This window comes from Vipera ursinii (assembly GCF_947247035.1).
Source record: "Vipera ursinii genome assembly, chromosome: 7".
NCBI lineage: Eukaryota > Metazoa > Chordata > Lepidosauria > Squamata > Viperidae > Vipera > Vipera ursinii.
The window spans coordinates 28829835-28854017 of record NC_139521.1 but is presented as its reverse complement, the minus strand read 5'-3'; the positions used below and the strand labels follow the sequence as shown (position 1 = coordinate 28854017).

Here is a 24183-nt window from a genome sequence, read left to right as displayed (position 1 = left end):
TGAAAAAACGGTCATAAGTCACTTTTTAATGTGCCATTGTAACTTTGAACAGTCACTAAGTGAACTACCTGTAAAGACTTACCTCAAATCCCCAGGCTGAGGTTTGTCGTTTTGGCACTGTGAGCAGAAATAGGTCATTCTGTTGTTCTCTCCTAATCGACATACTGTGATCTTTCCGTTGCACTGGCAGCAAATGGGGCGTTTATACACTCTGTAATGTTTACTTACTGCCAACCCCATCTTGCAACACTGGAATAGACCATTATTATTTATGTGTCTTCAAAAGCCAAAGATGCAGCTCACCTCAAATCATATTTATCTTGCAATAACTGGAAAGAACTTACAAATAAATTGAAAACCCTTCTTTTAGGTGTGATGGACAAAATAAATTATTGTTTTCTTTGTCCCTTCCAAGGGAAGAGGTTCTCTAGTGATATCTGTCAGCTGCATTAAAATCTTCTAAACATTGTCCAGGAGAAGTTGGGTTAAGTAGCATTTCTCCAATCACCAAATTTAATAGAGTACAACATGTGTAGCCTTGAAAGGTTTTTAAAAATTACATATCTCTGCTCTAATAAAAGTTCAAATATAAAACATATTTAAGGGTTAGAGCCCTTCCTCTGGAATTGCAAACTTTCTTCAGAAAAATAATTTTTAATGACCTGGAATATTATTCTTCTTCTCTCTGGTATCCAATGACATAGTTCCCAACAGGCTACTTTCACTATTTTTAATTTGTAAGTTCATACTTTTTTAGCTCTATATCCTAAAAAAATTAAACAAGATTGTATTTAACAATGTACAAGGGAGGAGAAATCCTTTTATCAGTTAGTAGAATAATACTGAAAATTTTAAGTAACATTTACTTTAAGGCATATTCAGCTTGTATTTTTTTTCTTTTTGCCAAATTCTTAGAAAAGAATTTTTCCCTACCTTATAAAAGAGAAGTGAGAAATCCCGAGTCATTTTCACCAAATGGCATATTTGCTTATCTGTTAATTGACAAACCTGTAATTTGGAACATTGGTTTTAAAAAGCTACAGTGAAGCCATGGCTCTTTGCTTTATATAACAGTGTCTTTCCTTAAAGAGATTTTGATGAGTAGATAATAGATGAACCTATCTTAACAATACAGGAAACACTGACAAAACCAAGCCTACCGGGATTTTAATATAGCAATCGTATACAGGAAACTATGTATAGAATTGCTCTATTAATAATATAATTAAGGCTTCATTTATGGAAGATTTTTTTGCAGCTATGCTGTAGGTATCTAGACATCCATAATAGTCTCATGATTATGAAAAATATAACTTTCTCACATTTCTTTATATTTTAATTTTTTGCTATGAAATTGGTAATCACTGGTCAATGACCATGATTTTGATTCTAAATATAAATTACCTGTTGGGATTATCTATGGAAGGTAAGACTCCAATTAATTCCTTATGGAAATATTTTATTTACAATGTAGCAGAGCAGTCATTATGCACGCTACAATTATCTTTTAGGAGCTCAAGACATAAATCATCATAAGCAAAATGTAAAATACAACTGAAAGCAACTAGAAATATTTTACATACTTTAACAGTTGGATGCAGACCGCTGTCATAAAGTGCTTCATTCTTTATGATATTTCCCACTCCAGGTAGGACTGCCTGATCAAGCAATACATCACATAACATACGGCCCTTTTGCTTCTTAATCTCACTTTCTGCTCTTCGGAAGCTAAATTTTGAACAGCAGACATCTAAATCTCCCAGCATTCTAATTTTTTCTTCACATTCAGCTGTGTTTCTGTAGGATTAAAAATAAAAATAATTGTCAGATCCTAACTGCCCAGAAGGCAAATTCTGCCTAAAATAAAATATCCTATGGGGACCACTTCCCCGCATGGCCTCAGAGAACAACTGAATGTTATCAAATAATATCTCCATGGGTCTTTGGATGGAAGCCATTCCAGAGATCAGGCATTGCAACAGTGAAGATAGGCTTCCCGAGTGCTAATAAATGATTCTGTTTTAAGGGATCTAAAGCATACTTACTCTGCCCGACTCCACTGGCCAGGCATAAACAGAGATAAGTGGTTCCTCAATTGCACCACACTGTATACCCATGACCGCCTGCAGGACTGCATTCTGGACTAGCTGTAGCTTCCAAGAGGTCTTCATGGGCAACATATTCAAAGCACATTGAAAGAGCCATTGTGAGGTAACTAGGGAATAAGTGTCTGTCTGAAGAATCTTAACAGGTAGATTTCTGTGGTGTTTCAGCCACAACATCAAGCCGGAGCTATGAATCCAAAATGACTCCATGGGTTCATACCAGGCCCAAGTGGAGAAGTACAAACCTATCCAAGATTAAAGAAAGTCCCTGGAAACAGGGGCACAATTTGCTACAGCCACTCAGAATTAACAGGATTTGGCCATGTTCACACTGCCTCCAAACAACCGGGATCAAAATACATAATTAGTTATCTTCAGCATACTGATTTAACCTGAGCCCAAATTGACAGATAATTTCACTCTGTGGTTTTATGAATATTTTAAAGAATTAAGAAGTAGGTATGACTTCTGGTTTTGATGTCACAGTAAGATGGAAGCAGGGAAGCAGGGCTCTGCCTCCCGTGCCTGATTTTTTCCTGCTGGGCCCCCGAAAAGGGCCTGAAGTTGGCCTGGAGAGGTGACAAAAGAAGAGGAGACTGTTGTAGATCATGGGGAGATGGCGATCAACCAGCTTGATCCAAGGAAGCCCTCAGAACCAACAGGAGAAAAACTGGCCACACCCATTCAGCCAGTCAGAAGCTGCTGACCTCTGGAGAAAAAAAGTGGTATTCAACAAGGGCAAGCAACATGTTTGAATCTGGGTGAGATTATTTTGCTTCCTCTACGATTTTAAAACCTAAAGGTTTTTCCCCCCCCCCTTTTTTCCCCCCTCTCCCAGAATAAAAGTGACAGTTCAAGCTTTCTTGGGGGAAAATAGAAAGACTATAAAATTAATTTGGACACAATAGAAAGAAAAAAAGTTTGGGGAGTTATAATTTCTTTTTTCTTACCTTTCTTGGAGAGTATTGGAGCAAAACTAATTTGGGGGGGGGTTGGAAAATTACAAAACGGATACGTAATGACATCTAGTGGTGAAACTACATCAAGCTCTATTTATATTTTGTCTGGAGTGAGGGAATTTGGCCTGAAGCCTAGACATAGATAACAGACTAAACTCTTTGAAGTTTCTGAATTTAATAACCTTGTAGATTGCAGCTGAAAAAAGGAGAAAAACGTTTTGGGCTGTCTTCCGCAGGATGGATTACAACTAAAACTACAAACTATTTTGAAGCCCTCTGGCTTCCTCAGATTACAAATATTGTTTGACCTGTAATTTTATAAACTATTTAGAGACAGACTGAATGGCAAGTAACTATCTACAGGAGGGGTGTGAAACTGGCGGCCCATGGGCTGGACGCGTTACCAGGAAACCGCACCCACCCCATTGCCAGGAATGGGGAAAAAGCTCTGATACGTTACGTGATGTCACGTGACATCGTGAGTTTGACATGACTGATTTACAGTAAAACATTTTGGATTATAATTTTGACAGATTGGTAACTTCGCATTTTGGGACAATTGGTAAGAGCTGGAGTCAGAATATAGAAGTGGATTATAAACTTTTTTCCTTATCCCCATTTTTTCTTTTTGCTTTTCCCTTTTGTTTTTCTCTTTTTCTTCTTCTTGTCTGGGGAGCCTATTAGATTATAAACATTTAGTCTCAGAACTACGTAAAGACAGTGGAAGCTTAACTGTTGGTGATTTTCTTTGGAGAAGGCCCTATGGACTATTAATTTGGAATGGTAGGACCTTATGGATTATAAATTTTGACTAAGCGATAATCTTGGATTTTGGACAACTGCTCCGGAACGAACCTCACAAACAGAAGTGGATTACAACTTTTTTCTTTTTCTTTGTTCTCCCTTCTTTTTCAGGAAGTTTATTGGATTATAGGGATTATAGACAAGAACTAAGAGTTATTTAAGACAAATTTAAATGATATATTGTGGTATTGAATACAAGATTAATGGTTTGGTATAAGGCGGACATCTGGGAAAATTATTAGAGTTGATAAAAATTTTGGGGGGGTGGAATTATAAATGGCTAAAACTGGCAAGAAAACATCCTCAGCCCTGTCCTCCACCTCTGCAAGTACTGTGTATCAGATCAATCGAATCAATGCTTCAACAAGAAAAATCTAACAATTTTCAGAAGGAGATGCAAGTGGCATTACAAGCAATTCAAGAGGCAATCTCATCCCACAAAGAAGATACAAGGAAAAACCATGAGGAGACAAAAGACAACTTTGATAAAATGAATCAAGAAATTCATAACATAAACTCTCAACTAGAAAGCTTCTGACAGATGGTCACAAAGACCAATTCAGAAAATAGAAGACAAGTCAGTAAAGACTGATCTGAAGATGACAGAAATAAAAGATGAAAATCAGAGGTTGATACAGGCAAATAGAGAACTGGAAAATTCAATGACAGTTTTAGAAATGGAAAAGGCATCTTATTTTTTAAGATTTCAAAACATAATGGAGGATAAGGAAGAGGATCTCGTGGATTTGATGATAGAGCTATTGGCTGAAGCACTGGAAATCGGGAAACAGGAAATTGAAGGAGAGGTAGACCAGATATTTTGAGTCAATTCAAGCTATGCGAGGAGAAATAAAGTCCCTAGAGAAGTACATGTTAAATTCATCAAAAGAGATGAGATATTGAGAAGAGCTAGAGACAATCCTCTGCATTATAAAGAGGAAATTGTAGTGCTGAAGCAGATCTCCAGGAGGATAAGAGATTCAAGAAAAGAATACCAATTCCTGACCAGAAAATTAATTTTAAAAGGAGTGAACTTCAGATGGCTGATTCTGGAAGTGATTTTAATTAATTGGAACATGAAAAGATACAGATTGGACACCACTCAAGGCAATGGAATTTTATGAGAGATACAAAGCTTTTTTTGGAAGGGGAAAGTCTGGAATTTTATGCAGAGAGAGAAGCAAAAAAACAGGAAAAGATAGCAATAGAAGGAGCAGCTAAACTAAAGGTAGAAGAAGAAACAGAAAACACAAACATAGAAGAAGAGGCACAAGCAAGAGAACAAAGATAGATAAGAACAACTAGGAGAATAAAATCTAAATATAATTGAAGAAGATGGAGAAGGAAAATGGGATTCTTTCAATGAATATAAATGGATTGAACTCCCCAGCAAAAAGGATTTTTTTTACATGACTATGAAAATTAAAAATGGATATAGTTTGTCTCCAAGAAACACTTTTTAAAAGACAACATTACAAATTGTTGGAACAACCAAAAATTGGGAAACTTCACTTCTCACTAGCACAACAAAAGAGGAATAGCTTTATATATCAAAGAGATAATGAACCCCAAACAAATCTATGCAGATGAAGAGGGAAAAATATTAATGGTGGAAATAATAATAAATCAAAAACATATATTGATGATAGCAATATATGCTCCTAATAACAAACAAGAAGAGTTTTATCAAAAATTACACAAAAATAGTGGAATTGGAATATCAAAATATTTGTTTAATGGGAAACTTTAATGCAATAATAGATGGAAAGTTGGACTACACAACTAGCAAAACAGGAAAAAAAGGAAGAAAAGACGTAGGTATGGAAATTGTAAAAATGATTAAAGTTGTCAAAACCAAGCTGAACTGAGGAGAAAACAGCCTTGAACTAAAATGGGAGGCAGGTGGAAGGAAATGATTATTTTTTGTTTGTTTTAGCTTTTACCTTCTGGACCCGAAAATGAAAAATGGGTCAAGAGAGCAAAAATTTAGCAAAGACTTAGGTGTTCTCAGAATAGCAGATCTTTCAATCATAGAATAGCTAAGTTCAAAGATAATACAACAAACAATGGCTTATCAGTAATAATAAGATTATCTGAGTCTTGGATTCTCACAACCTTCCCATTTCTCCTCCTTTGTTGGAACCATGGAGAAATCAGTTTTAGCTCCTGTTTTCAATTAACCATAATTCCTAAAGCAGAAATCATACCATATGTATGCAGTATATAAGCTGCAGTAAATTAAAAATAATTAACCCCATAAAACATGACAAGATATAAGTGAATGGGACTTACTCCCAAGTATGATTGCAAGAAACTCAGTAGAAATGATTTCTTAACAAGCATGATCAAGAGCAAGCTGTTAATCAATATATAGGGGATTTAAAGAGACAAAGAAGTAGGGCATGCATTTATAAAGAATGTTTGCCACCAGCTCACTCTTATAATACTCATGCTAAATATTAATAGCTTAAACAAAATTTCTGCTGGGTGATTTTTAGGTGCATTTTTAATCAAACATGGTTGAAAAATCAATTACCCTAACTTTTTATAACTACAACAGTAGAGCTTAATACAGACAAACATTTATGGGTAAAAGGGGATTGTAACTTATAATAGAGCTTGCCAAGTATGAATCAAGGGAGTGGCTTTTTGTCATTAAATATACAATTTAAACATGCACTGGGATTTAAAAACCACTTTTCTCCATCTAGTCACAATCAATCTATATAAAGCAAATGAACTACTAGAATTAAGCATATTTTCAGTAGATTTAAGCAAGCTCCCACAGTTGACTTAGAATGGCAATATTTTCCTTCCTGGATGAGATATTCCAGTAAAACATATGTTGCTTTACCTAAGCTGTACAGTTGCATCGTAGAAACAAATCAAATCAGTAGTAAATTGTATTTCTAAGGCTGTTAGTGCTACACTTCTGTTTTGGCTTGCATCTGGATTTATACGCAAAGAACCATTCATCCCAAAATGGATCCTAGAAGAGAAATGTATTTTAAAATATATTTTATTCAAAACTTTTTCTAGCTGTATGACTACTCAAATGCAATGATAGTCATAAACAATTCTGGTTGTGATTAATAGTATGCTATAATCATTGGCTTAATTTCATTTGGCCTTCAGCCTAATGCCACCACCATCACCCTTTTTCTTTCTTTCTTTCCTTTTTCTTTTCTTTCTTTCTCTTGTTTTGGTGGCAAAACAAAAATCCCAGTAACTGCCTGGACCAGTTTACTTGGCAATATTTCAGAGCTGAGAGAGTGATCAGCCCAAGCCTAGACTTCATGCCTAAGGCAGAACTAGAATTCAGGGTCTCCTGGTTTCTAGCCTCAGGTGTTAACCATTCCCCCAACTGATCAAAAGCCCTTTACAAATGATAAACTCAGAGCCTAAAAAAAGACCTTGTCTTCCCAACTGTGTGCTATTAACTGAGGAAAACAAAGAACTAAGAACATGTTACAAATACTTTTAAAAAGACATCTCTGCTTTTTTTTAAAGTGGACTGATAGAAGGGAAAAGAATGTGCCCATTAGGTCCCAAACACTAAAGTACCCTCAATATTGGCATGTGATTCAACAAACCATGCCTGCAAGAATGTGTCTGAAAAGTCACTTCGTGTGAGATGAGTGACTATAAATGTGAGACATAAATACAAAATATAATTGTTCTTGATGTCAACCTTATCTTAAAAATTGTTTGATTAAAGCTAATTCATATAAATATATAAGCGTGGGACAGCTAAACTAAACATTTATTTACTGGAAGATTTAAACATACACATATGATTTTAGTGGGGATAATATTAACAATAATAACAATAATAATAATGTTGGAAGGGACCTTTGAGGTCTTCTAGTCCAACCCCCTGCTCAGGCAGGAAACCATAAACCATTTCAGACAAATGGCTGTCCAGTCACTTCTTAAAAACTTCAAGTGTTGGAGCATTCACAGCTTCTGGACGCAAATTGTTTCACTGATTAATTGTTGTAACTGTCAGGAAATTTCTTCTTAGTTCTAGGTTGCTTCTCTCTTTGGTCAGTTTCCATCCATTGCTTCTTGTCCTGCCTTCAGGTGCTTTGGAGAATTAGCTTGACTCCCTCTTCTTTGTGACAACCCCTGAGATATTGGAACACTGCTATCTTGTCACCTCTAGTCCTTGTCTTCATTAAACTACTAGAGTAACATACCTAATTCCAGCAACCGTTCTTTACATGTTTTCACCTCCAGTCCTCTAATCATCTTTGTTGCTCTTCTCTGTACTCTTTCTAGAGTCTCAACATTTTTTTTACATCGTGATGACCAAAACTAGATGCAGTATCCCAAGTGTGACCTTACCAAGGCATTGTAAAGTGCTATTTAACACTTCACATGACCTTGATTCTATCTCACTGTTAATTCAGCCTAGCACTGTGTTGCCTTTTTTGGCAGCTGCAGCACACTGCTGATTCATATTTAAGTGATTGTCCACTAGAACTCTGAGCTCCTTCTCACTTACTACTACTGAGCAAGGTACCAACTATACTATACCTGTGCATTTGGTTTTTCTTGCCTAAGTGGAGAACCTTACTTTTTTCACCACTGAATTTCATTTTGTTAGATAGCGCCCAATGTTCAAGTCTGTCAAGATCCTTGTGTATCTTAAGTCTATCTTCTGGAGTGTTGGCTATTCCTGCCAGCTTGGTGTCATCAGCAAATTTGATAAGTTCCCCATCTATCCCTTCATCCAAAACATTGATGAAGATGTTGAATAGTACTGGGCCCGCAACAGATCCCTGGGGCACCCCACACTAGACGTCCTTCAATGCAGATGCAGTTCCATTGAGGACCACATGCTGAGTATGGCCAGTCAGCCAGCTACGAATTCATCTGGTGGTGATGCTATCTAGTCCACATTTTTCTATCTTATCAAGTAGTAGGTTGTGGTCTACTTTATCAAATGCCTTACTGAAGTACAAGTAAATGATATCCACAGCATTCCTCTGGTCCACTAATTTTGTCACCTGGTTAAAAAAAATGCAATAAGATTTGTCTGGCATGATCTGTTTTTGACAAACCCATGTTGGCTTTTGGTTATGACTTTTTTTGCCTCTAGGTGTTCACTGATTTGTTGCTTGATTATCTTTTCCAGAATCTTCCCAGGTATTGAGGTCAGGCTGATAGATCTCTAGTTTCCTGATTCCATTTGTTTTCATTTTTTGAAATACTATGGGTTTGATTGGCTCATGACCCATAAAATGGTGGGGGAGGTGTCTATTTCCTTACTGTAGTACTACAATTTATGCTAAGTCGTGTTCATACTTATGAAGTTCATAGTCTTTAATATAACTGGTACAATTAAATGTTTACTTTGTATCTGGGCAAGAAGAAAATAATTTTCCAAGAAGGATAAATAAGTCATGATAATTACCTTGAATTATACAAGTTAAGAATTATCTTTCTCACCTTAAGGTTTTCTCTCCAAAGTACATGAAAAGTTCCTTCCCCAAAGTTTCCACGCCATAGTATGTACATCTATTAAGCACCTTTAAGAAACTCTGGCACAAATTCTTATTTCCAGAAATCTAAACAATTTGAAAATATTAACAAAATAAGTGTTAGGAAAGATGTTTAAGTTTGTTTTCACAATTATCCATTTATGAGACATAATTCATTTCAGGTGATTCTCAATATATGACAATTGAGCCCAAAATTTTTGTTGCTAAGCAAGGCAGTTGTTAAGTGAGTTGTACCTTATTTCATGACCTTTTTGTCACAACTGTTAAACGAATCACTGCAGTTAAGTGAACGATGTGGTCACTAAGTGATTCTGCTTCCCCTTTTAACTTTGCTCGTTAGAATTTGACTAGAAGGTTAAAAATAGTGATCCAATGACCTCAGGACAGTGCAAGTGTCATATACATGCTAGTTGCCAAGCACCTGAATTTTGATCACATGACTATGGGGATGCTGTAACAGTCATGTGAAAAAATAATCATAGGTCACTCTTTTTAAGTGGTGTAACTTTGAACGGTCACTACATGAATGGTTGCCTAAGTCAAGGATTACTATATAGGATACAGAAAGAACTGCCCTTATGCCAACAGTATAAAAAAGTCCAGTTTTCTCTCCACTGAGTTAAAGCATTATTTACTCACCCACTGAGTCAGTACAAAACAATGCTGACATAATATTTGGTATTTTCTGTGTCAATTCCTATCCCACCTTGGCCACATCTGTTCTAAGTCATTTCTAAAATGATTGGTTCGCTTCTCTGGTTTTGCTACCATCACTTTTTAACATATCACAGCTATCATGGAAAACACCATCCAGTGCTTTACAGCAGGAATCCAAAAGATCTCATTGAAACTTTGCCTAAGCTCCACTTGGCTGACATGTATTCCTTCTTCCATATCCCATTTGGGCATCACCCAAGTTAAAATAATTAACATTACAATAATTAAGAACTACAAAACATATGGAAAGACTCCAGGGCAGAATAGGTCCATTGGAGATAAAAACAGACCTTATTATGGGTGTATAATTATTTCTATCCAGGAAAGCAGGAATAACTGAAGCTGGCTAGCTTCTGAGGAACAGGATTTCATGCTTGGCAAGAAAGGCTGTGATTGAATATACAGACTTGGCATACAAGTGCAACTGCTGACCTCTCATTTATCTAGCTGGAAGCCTGGAAACATGATGTCAAAATTATGTCTGGTATTAAAAAAAAATCTCAGTGATGTCTGCAAATGATAATGGCGCTCAAGGCATGATGGTAACGTAGGTAACTGCAAGTAATGAAAGAGTCACAGCATTGATAGTATCATTCAATATATATCCTATAATATTAGTCTGTCTTTTATATTCATCAGCTGAGGCCCTCCTTTGCCAATACCCACTGGAGTGTTATTTTGGTGTGATCCAAGAACAAGAACTTTTCCATTGTGATGCCCAATCTGTGGAAAAGTTTCAGGTGGGAGCCCAAATTCAAATCATGTAGAATCTGAAAACTACTGTCCTACTTATAAACACTTGCTAATGTTTTATATTTGACTACTGTGTAGAAGATATATATTTAACATTGTATCATATAGAGATGTATGGTTTGAAAGGTGTTTCATACTTTAATAAATAACAGGTTTTCATAAAAATGCTAACATAAATACTATATTCATATTAGTTTAGAAGCTGGATATCAATGAATCAAGCAATTCCGGAATTATTAAAGAAACCATCTTTAAATACTATTGTCAAGTGTTGTAGTTGGAAATCTGAGAGAAGGAAAAACTATCTTGTTTCCAAGCAATTCAGACAGGAAACTTTAGAAAAATAATATGTAATTTGGGGATATTTTCAGATGCAATACAGATTCTATCTTATTATTTCATAATCTATTTTTACAGCTGAATGCCTATAAGAATATGTAAACATACTTGGTAGTGAACTATATTCATATATATTTGCTAATTGCCTATGAAACTCATAGGAGAAAGGAAATGAAATTTATCCATTCACTCAAAGCAATTACCACTATTGACAGAAAGCTGACATCTAAAAACTCAAATAACTAAATAATACTGCTTATTTAAATTATAAGTTGATTTTAATGCACTATAGGGAAAAAAATCTAATATCAAAATAGCAATTGTGAGGAGCATTAGGCAAAGATTCCATACATACAAAATGTGAATAAGATAGCATCACCACCAGATGCATTCACAGCTGGCTGACTGGCGGTACTCAGTATGTGGTCCTCAATGGAACTGCATCTACATGGAAGGAAGTGTGCAGTGGGGTGCCCCAGGGCTCTGTTCTGGGCCCAGTGCTATTCAACAGCTTCATCAATGATTTGGATGAGGGGATTGATGGGGAACTCATCAAATTTGCAGATGACACCAAGCAGGCATGAATAGCCAACACTCCAGAAGATAGATTTAAGCTACAGAAGGATCTTGACAGACTTGAACATTGGGCGCTATCTAACAAAATGAAATTCAATGGTGAAAAAAGTAAGGTTCTACATTTAGGCAAGAAAAACCAAATGCACAGGTACAGTATAGTTGGTACCTTGCTCAATAATAGTAACTGTGAGAAGGAGCTTGGAGTCCTAGTGGACAATCACTTAAATATGAGTCAGCAGTGTGCTGCAGCTGCCAAAAAAGCCAACACAGTGCTAGGCTGAATTAACAGTGGGATAGAATCAAGGTCATGTGAAGTGTTAAACAGCACTTTACAATGCCTTGGTAAGGCCACACTTGGAATTCTGCATCTAGTTTTGGTCACCAGGATGTAAAAAAGATGTTGAGACTCTAGAAAGAGTACAAAGAAGAGAAACAAAGATAATTTGGGGTTGTTGTTGTTGTTAGTTGCGAAGTCGTGTCCGACCCATCGCGACCCTATGGACAATGTTCCTCCAGGCCTTCCTGTCCTCTACCATCTTCTGGAGTCCATTTAAGCTCACGCCTACTGCTTCAGTGACTCCATCCAGCCACCTCATTCTCTGTCGTCCCCCTCTTCTATTGCCCTCAATCTTTCCCAGCATTAGGCTCTTCTCCAGTGAATTAGGGGACCTGAGTCTAAAACATTTAAGGAATGTGAAGTGACTTACAGATCACTTGGAGACAGCTGGCTCAGTCTAACAGGTTTATTTGAAGAACCGGACAAGTGGTGTTTGGCTCTCGCTCATTTATAGCCGGCCGTCGTTCTTCTCCCGCCGGGATTCCGGAGCCAATCAGCTGTGGTGTGTGTTTGACAGCTCTGCATCCTCATGGCTGGATCGCATGCGTGGTGCGATACTTGTTTGACAGCGGAGAGCTGTCAACTGGCTGCGCATGCGCTTCCGCTGGCTTTTGACAGCTGTCAAAAGCTCCCGCGTGTTCCCCTGTCACTGTGTTTACCTCACAATATTACAACTGTTTAACTCTTAACATTCGTAACATATAACACACCCCTTACCCTTCCCCTGGATTAGTTTCTTCCCCCTGATGATGTTGGTTGCTTCCTGCCCACTCATAGTCCTGCAGGTAGGCGGGGGCTTTCCTGGAGTGGCTGGAGCGGCGTAGGGGTGTTCTGTCGTCAGGCTCCCTTCCCCCCTGAACTGGTTGTTGAATGTCGGCGGCGTTGGGCAGTGCTGGATCGGGTAGTGCTGGGTCGACTGCTTGCGGAAAGACTCGGCCCTCTGTGGGTTGTTGAGAGTTATTTTGGGGGCTCCGTGCTCTTAATTGGTCTATGTGTCGTCGTAGTTGTCGTTAGGGCCAGCATCTATTAGGTATGACAGGGGCCCGGTTTGGTGTAGCACGACCCCTTGCACCCACTTTTGCCCGCTTGTGTAACTCCTCGCCCAGATGGGCTGTCCCTGTTTGAAGGACCGGGGCGGGGGAGGTTGCTCTGCGTCGAAGTTCGATCTGTCGGGGTGCAGTCTGTCCAGTCTGGTTATTAGCCGCCTTCCCCACCGCAGTTCCGCCGGTGACTTGCCCGTGGTCGTGCAGGGGGTGGTGTGTTGTGCTATGAGGAACTGGCTTAGGCACCGGTGCCAGTCCCCTTTGATGAACTTCTTTAAAGCTTCTTTAGTGGACCTCACCATAATCTCTGCCATGCCGTTAGACGAGGGGTGAAACGGAGCCGATGTGACATGCCTAATAGAGTTCCTCATGGTGAACATCTGAAATTCACGAGAGGTGAATTGGGGGCTGTTATCGGAGACAAAGACATTGGGGAGGCCGTGAGTGGCGAAAACCCCTCTGAGAGCTTGAATGGTGGCGGTTGTGGTGGTTTTGTTGACCGGAATCACCTTGGAAAAACTATCTACGACTAGCAGAAAATTTTGTCCCCAAAGGGGACTGGCGAAATCTAGGTGAATCCGGGACCACGGGTTTTTTGTAGTTTCCCATCTATGGACAGGTGCGTGGGGTGGATCTGATCTGGCTAATTGGCAAGGGTAGCACCCTCCCACATGGTCCTCGATGTTATCAATTCCTGGCCACCACACATAGCTTCTTGCAAGGGACTTCATTTTCACAATCCCTGGGTGTCCCTCATGCAGTGTACAAAGTGTCTGGGGTCTATTTTTCCCTGGAATTACCACTCTATTTCCCCAAAGAAGGCATCCTAAGTGGGAAGTTAGTTCTTGCTGTTTCGTGAAGAAGGGGCAGAATTCTGGGTCAGGACATTTTGCCGGCCACCCAGCAGTGACCCAGCGCAGTACTCTACTAAGATGTTTGTCCCTGGCCGTGTTGGAGGCTATGTCTTTGGCTGACAATGGACACTCAGGTAGTTCCGAAATCGCTAGTATGTGTCCGGCAGGGGCCGGGTCAGGGTCTGAAGTCTGTACGGGAAGTCTGCTGAGGCCGTCTGCGTGTCCCAAGTCCCTCCCCGGTTTGTGTACAAGTTTGTAAGAGTATGCAGATAAAAAGGTAGACCACCGTAAGATTCTTGGGGACAATATTTGGGGGGTTATTTTGTTCCACGTAAAAATGCCTAATAGAGGTTTATGGTCCGTAAAAATGGTAAAGGGTCTGCCGTACAGGTAATCGTGAAATTTCTTCACTCCGGTGACAATAGCTAACGCCTCCCTTTCAATTTGGGCATAGTTCCTCTCTGCTTTGGATAGGGTCCTTGAGTAGAATGCTATCGGCCTTTGTGTCCCTTTTTCGTTTATGTGGCTTAGGACGGCCCCTATCCCGTATGGGGATGCATCGCAAGCGATGCAAATGGGAACGTCCTCCTTGAATAAGGTGACGGTGGAGCTGTTACAGATGATGTCTTTTAGGTTTTGGAAGCTGGTTTCATGTTTTCTAGTCCAGGACCATGGTGTTCCCTTATCTAATAGCCTATGTAAAGGTTCTGCAATTGTCGCCTTATGTGGCAAAAATGCATGATAAAAATTTAGCAAGCCTAAGAAAGCCTGGAGTTCTTGCTTATTTTTGGGGCTGGGGGCCGCTTTGATTGCCTTGAGTTTCTCGTTGGTAGGGTGGATTCCTTGGGCATCAATCCTGTACCCAAGGAATTCCGTGGATGGTACTTCGATTGAGCATTTTTCTTTTTTCAATTTGAGACCGGCTGCTCTGAATCAGTCTAGGACAGCTGACAGTCTGTCAGCCAGATTGGATTCAGTCTCCCCGGCGATGAGGACATCGTCGAAGTAGGGGCAGACTCCGGGAATCCCTTTGAATGTTTTTTCCATTACCCCTTGAAAAATTCCAGGGGCAGCTGAAATGCCAAATTGAAGCCTATTGACTTTGAAAGCCCCGCGGTGCATGACAATCGTCTGCGCATCCGCGGTTTCCTTGGTTACAGGCAGTTGCAAGTATGCCTGCGTGAGATCTAATTTAGTGAAGATGGTGCCGGAGCGGATGGAAGCAAGGACGTCTCTCACCGCCGGGACTGGGTAAGCGTGGGCGTTTAAAGCTAGGTTCAGGGTGGCTTTGTAGTCGGCGCAGAGCCGAATCTGGCTGTTAGCTTTAATCGGGGTAATGATAGGGGTCTCCCAGCTTCCCCCTTCGGTAGGTTCTAGGACCCCTAGTTTCACGAGGCATTCCAGCTCATCCTCAATTTTCTTTTTGAGGGCGAATGGAACTCTCCTAGCCCTAATTGTGCGGTGGGGTTCAATTTTAAGGAGATGGGTGGGCCGGTGTATTTCCCCAGGGAGCCGTCAAAGACGTCTGCAAATTGTTTGCAGACGGCTTCAAGGCTTGAGGCCTGTGTTGCATTGACTCCCGTAATAGCGATGCCCAAGGCTTTAAACCAGTTAAGCCCTATTAGGCTGGTGCGTTCCCCTTGTGTTACTAATACTTCTAGGGGCCCCTGAAATTTTTTAAACTCTATCCACACTCGGGTTCTCCCTTTAAGCAGAATGGGGGTTTTCTGATAGTCTGCCAAATATATCTGGGGGGGCTCTAAGGGGATTTCCCTGTTGTTGTGCCGGCAAATTTTCTTGTAGGTTTTGAGGGAGATTAGTGACACTGCCGACCCGGAGTCAACCTCCATGTCACAGGAGACCCCTTGGAGTTTAGCTTTGATTTTTACCTTGGGTCTTAGTTGGTGAACCCCTTGAGCTCTTTTGTCCCTGTCTACCACCTGCACTAAACTCCCCGGGGGTTTTTGGCTAAGGGCTCTGGTAGGTCTCGTACCTGGGGGGGTGGCCTCCAATTTGTGCAGATTGTCGCGGGGTCGGCTCCGGCAAACTGTCCTGATGTGCCCGGTTTTTCCGCAGTTGTGGCACTTGGTGTTATGGAAACAGCAGATAGCTCGGGCATGGTTGCCCCCACAGCTGGCACAGGTGGCCCGTTGTTCCCTGGGGTAGCTCCGGGGGGGGATGTAGCTCCGTGCTTTTTGTCACTGTGGTCGCTTCGGCGGGTTTGGAGTCTCTCCATCCGCCGTTGGATGGCATCCACGTCGGTCGGGTCTATGGTTCCGTCGTCGTCACTGAGGGTCGTTTCGTCTTGATGTACGGTTCCGTGATGTTCGTTGGTTGGTCGAGCGGGGTATCCTCGGTGGCTGTCTTCGTACGCCAACACCTCCCTGGAGACCTCCGCTAGATTCAAATTGGGCTTTGCGATAATCTTTTTTGGAGACGCTCGTCTTTCAGCCCTATGACGATTTGGTCCCTGATCCGGTCTTCTAAGTCCGGGAATCGGCAGCTTCGCGCGGCGTGCCTGACTCCTGCGATGAAGTCATTTGCAGATTCATCCGGCCGCTGGTGTCGATGTGCGAATTGTACTCTCCAGTACAGCTCTGAGCGGGCAGGCATGAAATGTTTGTTGAGTCTTTCGGTAAGCTCGGCGTAGGGTACCTCAGCGATCGGTATCGGGCTGAACAACCCAACGGCGATGTCGTAGACTGGAGGCCCGCTTATGTACAGGAGGGCTGCCGCTTTTGCTCGGTGGTCAGTGATTTTACTGACCAAGAGGAACCCTTCGACCTGCCCCAGATGCGACTCCCATCGCTCCGGGTGGCGGGTATCGAATTCTCTTACGCGTCCGAAGTTGGCCATGCTGTCTCGGTCCGGTTATCTGCTTTGGAAGTTATAACTTCCAAAGTGACTCAGCCGTGACTCGCTCGGGTTTGCCGGGAACTCTCTTCCCTGGCGGTGACTTCAGCTCGGCGAAGCAGATCCCATCCTCGTCGCCAGTGAAGTGACTTACAGATCACTCGGAGACAGCTGGCTCAGTCTAACAGGTTTATTTGAAGAACCGGACAAGTGGTGTTTGGCTCTCGCTCTTTTATAGCCGGCCGCTGGCTGGCTGGGCCAATCCGCGGTTGTTCTTCTCCCACCAGGATTCCGGAGCCAATCAGCTGTGGTGTGTGTTTGACAGCTCTGCGTCCTCGTGGCTGGAATGCATGCGTGCTGCGATGCTTGTTTGACAGCGGACAGCTGCCAAAAGCTCCCGCGTGTTCCCCTGTCACTGTGTTTACCTCACGATATTACAACTGTTTAACTCTTAACATTCATAACATATAACACAGAATGGTTGCTGGAATTGGGTATGTCTAGTTTAATGAAGAAAAGGACGAGGGTGACATGATAGAAGTGTTCCAATATCTCAAGGTTTGCCACAAAGAAGTGGGAGTTCTCTATTCTCCAAAGCACCTAAAGGCAGGACAAGAAGCAATGGATGTAAACTAATCAAAAAGTGAAGCAACCTATAACTAAGGAGAAATTTTCTGACAGTTAGAACAAATAATCAGTGGAACAACCTGCCTCCAGAAGCTGTGAATGCTCCAAAGCTGAAAGTTTTTAAGAAGAGACTGGACAGCCATTTGTCTGAAATGGTATAGGGTTTCCTGCCTGAGCAGGGGGTTGGACTGGATGACCTGCAAGGTTCATTCCAACTTTATATTATTATTAATTATTAATTATTATTATTGTTGTTGTTGTTACTGTTGTAAAATGCAGATATATTTTTCTTAATCCTTCAGAAATTAGAGGAAAAAAAGTTGAAAATGTATTTTAAAATCTGAACCCAAATTTCCCTGACATTTAGCAATTCATTTAGCAATATTTTAGCAGTATTTGCCATTCTACTATAATATGCTGACATTCTTTATGGAGTATCTTCCCAGCTACACACAATAGTAAATAATTAAAAGACTCAAGATTGCTGTTTTTGCAGTTGCTAATTTCCTTTTGAATTTTTAAATGCCTTTGTGAAATAAACATGTTGTAAACTGAAGGTCATGGTTTAAGTTGATTACTTCAGACACGATTAGACATTGGCATTGGGTTCATGAAAGCAGACAGTTATTAGGGATAATTTTAAGCTTTCTTGAATTTAATTTTCAGTGCCAGAATCAGCTGTGAATAGCTAGATGTAAATCAAGGGAGTATCACAGGAAGTTTCTTCTTAGTATATTCTCTTTAGTGATATGTTAGATCAAGGTGTCAAACTGCTGGCCCACAGTCCGGTTGCATCATATGGAGACCACGCCCACCCTAGCTGCGGCAATGTAAAAAAAGTTGCGATACGTCACATGTCACATGATGCAGCATGTTTGACACCCGCATCCACTTCTGCAGCTTCTTTGATCCCTGTAACAACTTCCCTTAGCAGCAAGTGGTGATCAGGTGAGAATATATCTCACATCTGACTTAACCATGAATATTCAAGCACTCAATAAAGCAGACTAGAAAAATATGACAGGCCTTTCTTGCTGTGAACATTATATATGAGTGAAGCTCACTTTTAAACAAATAGTAGATTGATAATATAAAAATGTTTCTGAATATTTCTACAGAGTGAAAATTTCATGCTTTCTTGCTGCTACAATAAGGAAAAACCATCCAGTCCACCAAAAAACAAAAGTTTATAATCCACTCTTTGTTGAGCCATACTCCTAACCACGACCATAATACTGTAGGTACTAGTATTGAATATTAAGTCATACATGCCAGGAAAAATTTTACTGGATGAGCTGCTATATGTGCAGACTGATCTCTGGTTAAACCCAATCATCTAGTTCAATATCCAGGACTATAGGAGTTTTAATATCTAGCATTGAGCCCAGTTGTGGGGCAAGATAGTAATGCCATTTAACGTAAATCCACTTGTAAATTATCTACAAAATAGTAGCACTGAGATATTTAAAATGAATGCCAACCATGACCTTCAGCTACAAGCAACAAACCAAAATATAGAATCTACCAAATATTTTCCCCTAGTTAAAAATCCATGAACACTTTGTGGATCATGTTCCCACTAATGGCATTTCTTGCCTGCATTCAAACAAAGGCAGACCGTGATTCTCTTGGTATATCCATCTCACCAATCAGAATTCAGGCTTAGCTCTTCACAGCTCATTAATCCAAGCTGCTCATTTATATTCCAACATCTTTTCTCCTATAAAGTTCCACAAGCCCCAACAGGGTAATTTTATGCTGGCAACACTAGTGATCAAAACTTGCAGAGAAATGGCATGCTGTGTACATGGGAAGCAAAGAAAAAAAATCCCCTTGTCCTAAGCCTTTACACCAATAGTATGCCTCATTAGCACATTTTTAAACAAATAAACAAGTCCACCCCCCAGTTTATATATTTATATAGATATATGCCAATTTCTGAATCTGATCTTTCCTCATGGTAATGGCAGTTATTCTATAGTGGATGTTGTATAACTGACTTCTTTATAATAAACAAATATAATAAAATTGCCATCTTTCTAATTAGATTGAGTGACTGGAGGACACTTTCCTCATTATTTCTTACATGTGTTCAATGTTTGCCAGAGTTCTTCCAACTCTTTATATTAATCAGACTTGTTATGGTTGATTTATTATGTTAATGACAGGAATATATTACAGATGTTGGTTATTTCTTTTTAAGTGTATTTTGAAAGGAGAGAAAAAAGCCACACAAAAAACCCCTGCCAGAAAATCTGATAGTCAAAACTTATGATTACTAAGAATGAGATGACTGTGCTGGTTATGTTAACCTCATATCAATCAGTCACGTCTTTTGCAATTCTCATATGCAACGGACTCTTGTAATAAACGATTTAGTAACTGGGCAGCTTGCATATGCTTAATCTTTAGGAACAAGACACTGGCACAGAGGCTGTCAAACTCTATAGCAGCCTGCACATTGCCAATCACATGTAGATGAAATTCAGGCCAACCTTGCCATGTAATTATTAATGAAAGAACTGGAATGCCTAAAATTAGAGATAATTTAATCATGCATGTACTCATTTTCCATTTTATAATCTGCAAAGTAGCTTGAATTCAATAACGTAACAGATTTAACCCAACCGTAAAACAATACTAAGGATTACCCTAGCTAAGTTGTTTAAGTTGGTTACCTGTCTATTGAATGGCACTGATGTCTTGGCAGAAATCATTCAGACAAGAATTCTAGCAGTTAGAGTCAGTTTCTGCTACTCCGGATTTTAGTCATTATTAACAGTATTTGTGAATAGGTATCTGACTCTCAATGGTATGGGAACCAACCTGTACTTATGAATACTTTCTGCTCTCCAGACTTCATCTCTGGAAGGTCCAACACCAGAGCATGGTTGCCACAACCGCTTTCCCTCATGTAAATAATGAGTTAGGGCAATTAAGCAACACGGATTCTTGGTCCTACCTAGTGCTATTAATTTCATACTTAAAATTCCTCACAAAAAATACATGCTTTGAAAGATTCCTCAGTGTGGTTTGCTGCCCTTGTCTCAAGGAAGAGCGCAGAAAAGGAAATTGTCCCATCCAGCTCGGGCCTAATTGCAATCCAACAGCTCGTGGGGAGAAATATGAAATTCGTGCACGCCCTTCCGTAGAACTTCGGGATCTACTAACCCTATCCGCGGCGCCGTCAGCGGCTCTTCTCTTTAAGGCTCCATCTTGAGAGGCAGAAGGGACCCGCACACACCTCACGATTTGACCCGGCGCAATTCGACTACTGATCTTCTCCCCGTTCAGCTTGCATCCGGGACCTTCCACCATATTGGAAGAAAAAGGAAAAACGGCTGGCGAGGCTTTGTTCAAATTTCGCGCCGCCGCTCCTGCATAACTACTCCACCCAAGCCGAGGCAGTCCCTCTTTCGTCATTGCTTTTGGTGATCACAAACACAAGCAGAGAGAGCGTGGGAGTTCCGATTTCTGCTGAAAAGTTTTTGAACAGCAGGCTCCGGATGTGAGTCTTATTTTCCTTTAAGCGTAAAATGTGCTCCTTTTCATTTGAAGTTCATGGACAATATAAACAGTCGAACTTCTTTTCTGCCAGTAAGAAAACGAAAATAACTTCTCCCAGCATCCAAGTTTTGGATTGCTTCAGGTTAAAACTTAAATTAAATTAAATACCTTGTTGCAAACTGCTTCCACTGTTTCTTTTATATTGTAAAAGATATTGAGATTTTTTTTCAGTAAAGGTCATTTCAGTATATCCTATCTTAACAAGATTGTTGTAAGGAAAAAGGAATGTGGCTTGTAGCTGGAAGAAAGGAGAGCTATAAAGGTGAAAATAATAAAAAAGCAGGAGAAAAGGAAACTTAAAAGGGGAGCAATAGAAGCTGGTTATTTTAATTGGGATCAGATTGTAGGGAGAGGAAGCCCAGTCTTTGCATTTTGTAAAACGTTCAATTTCATTGCTCCTTTGCATTTGTTAGATCAGTCTTTTAAAATTACTCTGAATCAGGCTTTCTGGTTATACTTATTGATGGAAGGTATATTCCCATCTCAAGACCCCGGGAAGGAAGAAAAATGGGAGAAAATTTCCAGATAAACTGTCAACACAGCATATTCCATATTTTACTTTTTAGATTACAGGTAGTCTTCAATTTACAACCATTCATTTAGTTACTATTTGAAGTTACAATGGCACTGAAAAAAGTTATTTATGACCATTTTTCACACAACTGTTGCAGCATCCCCATGATCACATGATCAAAATTCAGTTGCTTAACATATTTCTGACAAATATTTGAAGCAAAAAGATCTCAAATTGTCCCCAAAGATAATTAGAAACTTGGGTGTGACCAGCAATATTCTAATATGCCTTGATTCATTTAAGCGTGAGAAATAGCATTTGTAGAAATAGTATTATAATCTCATTCCCTACGTGACTCTTACTTTGGTCAAATGTGCACTAAATCTAGACTTAACATAATTGAAGAGCTGTCCTTCTCTTCATGCCTGTCCTGATGCTCTTCAAGAAAATTTAGACTGTACAAAAAAGTACAAAATCTTATGGATGCTTCCAATTTGATAGCTAGTAGTGCCATCAGTTAAAATGTACTTTACAACTCACATGAATGTGAGATGGCAAAAGCAGGATAACATGGAAAGCTTAGAGACAGCAGATAATGTTGCCTGCCTTCTGTCACATTCCATGAATGATTTTGCACAATAAAATGTAGCAATATTTAAGATGTCAGTCATCCACTGTTTTGCTGCAGGAGATGAACAAAACTGTCCTCCAAAAATTACTGCAATAAATATTTTTGTATTAATAAACATCCCAGAAGGACAAAAGTCACTTTACAGTACCGTTATTATCTTTTACTGATATCACTGTTTTATATATATATCACTTTGGGCCAGTTCTTACTTTGGTTTAGAAATATGCATACTTCTGCACAAATATGTAGAAACAATCATTGTATAATAAGTTGACGTGATTTTCCTCAACTGAATTTGCCTTTGCTGATAGCAAAAGAATTGCAATCTCATATACCTGATTTACAGTGGTCCCTATGGTATTTATATACAGCTGGAATTGTGAATCTGCCCAGTGTGTGATCTTTTGGTCACTAAAAGGTCAACGAAGCACGCCTTATTTCTACTGATGCAACAGAGATAATTTCACATCAAACAGTTGTAAACCCCCCCAAGTCCTCAGAAGTGTATGCCATTCAAAATCAGCCCTCTCTTGGTGCACGTGAGGTTGTGAATCCGAAAGGTATCTACAACAATCACATATAAGTACAGTTAACCCTCTGCCACTTTTAAATAATGACCTTTTCTAGACTTTGACTGGCTTTCTCTATTACTAAACCTAGAACCATGGTTCTGGTGTGGATCATTTAAACTGAATACTGAAAGACACGTGATACACTCGAGATATTTTGCTGTTTTTAAAAGACATTGATTATAAAAATTTGTCTGCAGTTGAACTTAAGAGTAAACATGTTAACTTCAGATTATTGCTCAGGTAAATTAGAAATTTCCTGTCCACTGTCTATAGATGTGTTTAGGACATATTTCATACACCAACCATATGTACCGTATATACTTGAGTATAAGCCGAATTTTTCAGCCCACTTTTTGGGCTGAAAAACTCCACTTCGGCTTATACTCCAGTCAACAAAAAAAAGAACTGTCCCTTCGTTCGGAACAGGCTGCTGAGAGAAGGGAGCGGCAGAGCCTTGCAGAGCTGGCGGCAGTCCAGCGTTGTTTCTCCCCCTCGTGCGTGCGTGTGTGTGTCAGACCCACGGGAATGGCTGGTAGGGAAGCGGCATTCCGGCATTCCCCCCCTTCCTGTGTGTCGAGCCCACGGGGCTTGACACACAGAGAAACGCAACTAGCCATTCCTGCGGGTCTCACACACACACACACACACACGCCGCCGGGCTCGGCTCCTCGGCAGGAGGGGCAGCCCCCGCCGCGCCCCCCTCCCGGCCCGCAGCGCCGCGCCGCCGCCGCTGCCTCCGGGCAAGTCGGGGGGGCTTGCGGGGCAAAGGCACCGGCCAGGGGGCAGGCAGGGTGGGAGGGCGCGAACTCACCGCCGCCGCCGCTTCCCCCCCATCTCTCGCTTGCCTGCTGCCTCGCCCGTTCCGCCCCCAACTCACCGGCCGGCGCTTCCCCCCCATCTCTCGCTTGCCCGCTGCCTCGGCCGTTCTGCCCCCAACTCACCCGCCGGCGCTTCCCCCCCATCTCTCGCTTGCCCGCTGCCTCGGCCGTTCCGCCCCCAACTCACCGGCCGGCGCTTCCCCCCCCATCTCTCGCTTGCCCGCTGCCTCGCCCGTTCCGCCCCCAACTCACCCGCCGGCGCTTCCCCCCCATCTCTCGCTTGCCCGCTGCCTCGGCCGTTCCGCCCCCAACTCACCGGCCGGCGCTTCCCCCACCATCTCTCGCTTGCCCGCTGCCTCGGCCGTTCCGCCCCCAACTCACCGGCCGGCGCTTCCCCCACCATCTCTCGCTTGCCCGCTGCCTCGGCCGTTCCGCCCCCAACTCACCGGCCGGCGCTTCCCCCCATCTCTCGCTTGCCCGCTGCCTCGGCCGTTCCGCCCCCAACTCACCGGCCGGCGCTTCCCCCCCATCTCTCGCTTGCCCGCTGCCTCGCCCGTTCCGCCCCCAACTCACCGGCCGGCGCTTCCCCCACCATCTCTCGCTTGCC

General features: G+C 41.2%; 1 protein-coding gene across 1 annotated transcript in view; it reads right to left on the bottom strand.

Moving 5' to 3' along the window:
- The window catches only part of NEIL3 (nei like DNA glycosylase 3), a gene marked incomplete at its 5' end in the record, with an annotated part of 30484 nt that extends 9692 nt beyond the window's left edge, over positions 1-20792 (bottom strand). Inside the window, 6 exons of the mRNA XM_083367343.1 lie at positions 83-249; positions 934-1008; positions 1584-1797; positions 6723-6857; positions 9323-9441; positions 20646-20792. Coding sequence (XP_083223469.1) covers positions 83-249; positions 934-1008; positions 1584-1797; positions 6723-6857; positions 9323-9441; positions 20646-20792 — 857 coding nt within the window. The remainder of the gene's footprint in view (positions 1-82; positions 250-933; positions 1009-1583; positions 1798-6722; positions 6858-9322; positions 9442-20645) is intronic.
- Positions 20793-24183: the final 3391 nt, after the last annotated feature.